The 4,771-nt window shown below is 44.2% G+C and overlaps 1 protein-coding gene across 1 annotated transcript; it reads right to left on the bottom strand.

The window, feature by feature from the left end:
- Positions 1–4,420, bottom strand: LOC108979040 (probable pre-mRNA-splicing factor ATP-dependent RNA helicase DEAH5). The gene is made up of 2 exons (XM_018949610.2): positions 1,053–4,420; positions 1–585 (listed from the first exon to the last, which is right to left on the bottom strand). Exons 1-2 carry the CDS (start codon positions 4,280–4,282, stop codon positions 192–194), a joined length of 3,624 nt encoding a protein of 1,207 aa, XP_018805155.1. The 5' UTR covers positions 4,283–4,420; the 3' UTR covers positions 1–191.
- Positions 4,421–4,771: the final 351 nt, after the last annotated feature.

The raw sequence follows: 4,771 nt of genomic DNA, 5'->3' as shown, positions 1-4,771 counted from the left end.
TACACATAGAGGAATACCACCTAACTGGAATTAATAATTTAATAGCCTCAAAATTATTCAAGGGGCAATACTAACCTTTACAGAAGATAGGGGTGCTATCCGCAGCCCCGTCCGGGGTGTGCCCTTGTCCCAACCCCTGCCCGCCGCATGGGCGGGGGTTCACAAGATGTACAATCAAAGTGGGACGCATCTCAAGCGCGACGTTTACTCAGACGCCAAGAGTTAGGCTCGTGATATCTGTCATAAAGCGGTTCGATTCTTTCCTGACGTTTGCGCTTGCTCATCTTTGTAGGATCTGCCACTTTGAAGAACCTTGGTGCCAGTTCAACAAGCCATTTTGGATCTATAACAGTGACCTCCCGCATGTACTCTTTTGTGGTCATAACCAGCTCATTGTAGATGACCCAGTCAGGTTGTCTCTGGAAAAGAGCACTGCTAGGATGGATATAAACTGGCTGATTCTCAACCAGGGTCCTATAACCCTCCTGTGGGTCCTTTCTAGCAGCATGGAAAAAGAATCCTGCAGTTATTGCCTTCCTTATCTTTATAAAATTCCTTCCTGCGCTCATTACATCCAACTTATATCTGCAGAGCAGTATCAATTATCGAGTCAGAATATATATATGACAAGCAAGCTCTACCTCAGGTGGCATTACTATAACCACAGACAATCGTTAAAAAGTACAGCAAGGATGCTGCTACATCAAAGAATCAGAAAGTCTCTTTACACGTCCTAAATGGATTGAGAAAAAATCCTAGCAGCAAGCAAGTAATAGGGCTCATGAAAATTCCAGATAAATTAGTCAAAAAGCAGTTATCCTAGCATCATTTATAGTAGAAAAATGTCACTTTAGGGTGGAGAGCACATTTTAACTTCACTGATATACAAACTCAGATGGCCGTTCACTGCTATCATAATTGCGTGGATACAACCAGGGTGGGAACAATTACTATTTTGCAACTAAGAAATGAAAGTCGGAACTGGAAGCAAAGCTAATGGCAGGAATCAATTCTAGAACTTTGATAGATAAAAAGAAAATGGAAGACCATACTTGTCCATGATGGTGAGCAGCTGTTTCCTGACATCCTGAGCCCTCCTCAAGGACCTAGACTGAACAAAGTTCTCAAAACACCATGGCCCAGAAAAGTTATTATTTTTCCAGGCATCATAAACTGTAAGTAACGTCAGGTGGTCTCCCTCAGGCTGGAAAAACTTGGCCCTCTTCTGATCTGCATGGGCTTGTTTCTCCCGAGGCCTGTAGAAGATATTGCCCGTTTGAATCATTGCAATGATTGTCAAAATCTCATCACTGCATCCAAGGTCCACACTGGCGAGTAGCATCTTAGATAATGGTGGTTCAAGCGGAAATTCTGCCATTTTCCGGCCCAATTTAGTCAGAAGCCCCTCCTCATCAAGAGCTCCTAGACTGTACAGCCGTTCCATGGCAGAAAGGAGCGCTTGTGGGGAAGGTGGGTCCATGAAATCAAAAGATAGAAGATCATTTATCCCCATAGCTTTCATGGTAAGCGTAGTCTGCCCTAGGTTAATCCTCTGGATTTCAGGAACTGAAGTAGGGGACATCTCATTGCGGTATGCACTCTCAGTATAGAGGCGATAACATTTCCCAGGCCCTGTACGACCAGCACGCCCAGCTCGTTGCTTGGCCGATGCCTGTGAAATAGGAGTTATGACCAGTGAATCAAGCCCTTGCTTCGGATTATATACATTTTGCTTCGCAAACCCAGGATCAATTACGTAAAAAATCCCATCAATGGTCAAAGATGCCTCAGCAATATTTGTAGCCACTACCACTTTTCTCTTCCCCGGCGGGGCAGGGTCAAATATCCTTGACTGCATTTCACTAGGAAGTGCACTATATACTGGTAGAATAATCAATTCCGGAACATTTTCACCTAGCCCTTTCATCCTCTCATAAAGAGATTGGCATGCAAAATCAATTTCCTCCTGACCAGTCAAGAAGAGAAGGATGTCTCCTTCAGGTTCCATCAAGTGGATCTGTAGCACGGTAATTAGGGATGCATCTAAGTAATCGCTTTCTGGCTGTTTCGTGTAGAGTATCTCCACAGGAAAAGTTCTACCAGGAATTGTAAATATATTACAGTTGAAGAAATACCCTGAAAACTTCTCTGCATCCAGTGTCGCAGAGGTGACGATCAAGCGAAGGTCAGGTCTCCGTTTCACTAGTTCTTTAAGTAATCCAAAAAGAACATCTGTATGCATTGTCCTCTCATGTGCTTCATCAAGCATAATAACAGAGTACTCAGAAAGGTTCTCGTCGATCAAAACTTCCCGAAGAAGCATGCCGTCTGTCATGTACTTGATGACAGTATCTGGACCAGTACAATCCTCAAAACGAATAGCATATCCAACTTCCTCACCCAACCGACAGCCAAACTCTTCAGCAACCCTCTTGGCCACGGACATGGCAGCCACCCTACGGGGCTGAGTACAACCAATTTTCCCCTTCGTAGTATATCCAGCTTCCGCAAGATATTGAGTTACCTGAGTTGTCTTACCCGAACCAGTCTCACCAATGACAACTAGGACCTGATTGTCATGCACAGCCTGGATGAGTTCCTTCTTTAGTTTGTAGATTGGCAAGGTTTGCCTTTGTTCCTGAAGGGAGAGCTTTGACCTCTGCCCAAAACTGATGGATTTTCCATAAGCATCCTTCTTCCATTCAGGCATGTCATATGCGGATAAACCAACACCTCTAAGCTCCTGTGCTAGATGCCTCTCACCCATATCTGGCATAGGGTCTTCCCAAGGACGATTCAGATCCTTTGGAATAGAGTCGAGCATCGTACGCTGTTGCTGTTCCCTCACCTCTCTCCGCTCCTTTATCAGTGCAGACTGAAGCGCAGCTGCACGACCCAAAGACCCTTCTGGGTTCTTGAAAATCTTAACAGGTGACATATCCATCGAATACCGGCTCTGCCCTTGCAAGAATTCTGGCTCATCCTCGTTCAGTTCAATCTCAAGCTCTTCCTCAGCACCCTCTTCTTGATAAAGCACTCCATCTCCTTCCTCATCATACGTCGGGTAATCTGTAATACTCATAACACCCGAAGCAACCAACTGCTTAGCTTCCCATATCTCCGGTGAACTCATCCTTTTTAATGGTCTACGTGAAGGCACACCATCGTCCTCCTCCACAATCCTGATCCCCGAGAGACCCGTCCTCATCACTGGCCCCTCCCTTGACCCGCCGGACGGATTTGTCCTATTTGTATCGTCCTCTGAGCTCTTCTTCAACGGAAGCAAATCCTTACCAGTATTCTGATCAACATCCCTCATCGAAAGAGACAGCTTCTGACCCGATACCGAAATCACCTTCACGTGGACTTCCTGATCCCGCTTCACCACATCCTTGGCATTAGCAATCCGCCGAGTCGCCATCTGTGAAACGTGTACTAAACCCTCCTTTCCCTTCAAATCATTCAATTGCACGAAGCAGCCCGTGTCCATCACTCTTGAAACCCTACCCTTGTAAACCTTATACAATTCGGGCTCATTGGACTGATACCGCCCATTGTGCAGGTCTCTACCTCCTTTCCGATAATCCTCCTTTTCACCATTATCCCTATCATCCACATTTTCATCGTCTCTCCCATTCTTCTCGTGTCGATCCCTGTGCCTTTCCTTATTCCTGTAATCCCTTCTATCATCCTCATCACCATGGATATCCCTATCTCTATGCCTCTCGTCTCTATCATATCTATCCCTGCGCCTATCTCTTCCATCTCTACCACTGTCTCGGTCTCTGTCTCGGTTCCTGTCTCTGCCTCGGTCTCGGTCCCTGTCCCGGCCTCGGTCCCGGTCTCTCGCTCTATGCCTATCTTCTTCCAAGGGTTCTTCCCTGTCTCTACGGCGCTCCTGGGCCTCCAATTCGATTTCCCTCTCGATCTCCTTAGCTCTATCCCTATTATCCGCAATCACCAGCGCCGTATACTTGGTGTTCTTATCATCCGGAGCGCTCTCTTTGTTCGATTCCTTCTCGGACTTCGGCTTCGGAGGAAGAATAGCGTGTATTATTGTCAAAAGCGTACGTACAAAGTAATCGGGCATCTCGGCGCCGTTTTCCTTCAATTTCGCGTCGAATTCGTCCACGATCTCGCAGTCCCGGCCCAACTCGGTGATGAATTCGGCGAGAACTTTGTCTCCAAACCCTAGATGCGTTTCCAGTTCCGAGCATACCTTGGATACGAGCGATAAGTATTCGAGCTTCTTCAGACCGTCGTCTTTGGGAGCGGGTGCCATTGGTGAAGATACAGAAGTAAGAGATTCAAGGAGAGCGAGACTTGTGCAAGTTCTGGGAATTAGAGTTCACTGTTTTTGGGACTCTACCAGACAAGAAGAGGAAGACACGTAATTTTTAGTTGAGAAATGAGAAATATCAGACTACATCTTCAACACACGCTTAAAAATAAAAAAATAAAAAATAAAAAATAAAAAAAATAAAAAAATAAAATTATTAAGGATGTACAGCAGCTTTCGACTGAGCATTTCTCCTGATATATTAGATTTATTTATAATAAAAATAATTTTATAATTAAAGTCATTTTAAATTATAAAATTATTTCATAACTAAAATATTTAAAAAAAATAATATCATATAACAAATAATGTTTTTAAGACATAATTTTTCAGAAAATAATAAATATATTTTTATAATTGAAAATTGATTTTTAAACGTTTTAAACAGATAAAAGAGATCCATCCCGAGTAAAAGACCAGAACCAGGATGGC

This window comes from Juglans regia, chromosome 8 (genome assembly GCF_001411555.2).
Source record: "Juglans regia cultivar Chandler chromosome 8, Walnut 2.0, whole genome shotgun sequence".
Classification (NCBI taxonomy): Eukaryota; Viridiplantae; Streptophyta; class Magnoliopsida; order Fagales; family Juglandaceae; genus Juglans; species Juglans regia.
Note: the sequence above shows the minus strand (reverse complement) of the source record. Positions and strands in the feature narration are given on the sequence as shown.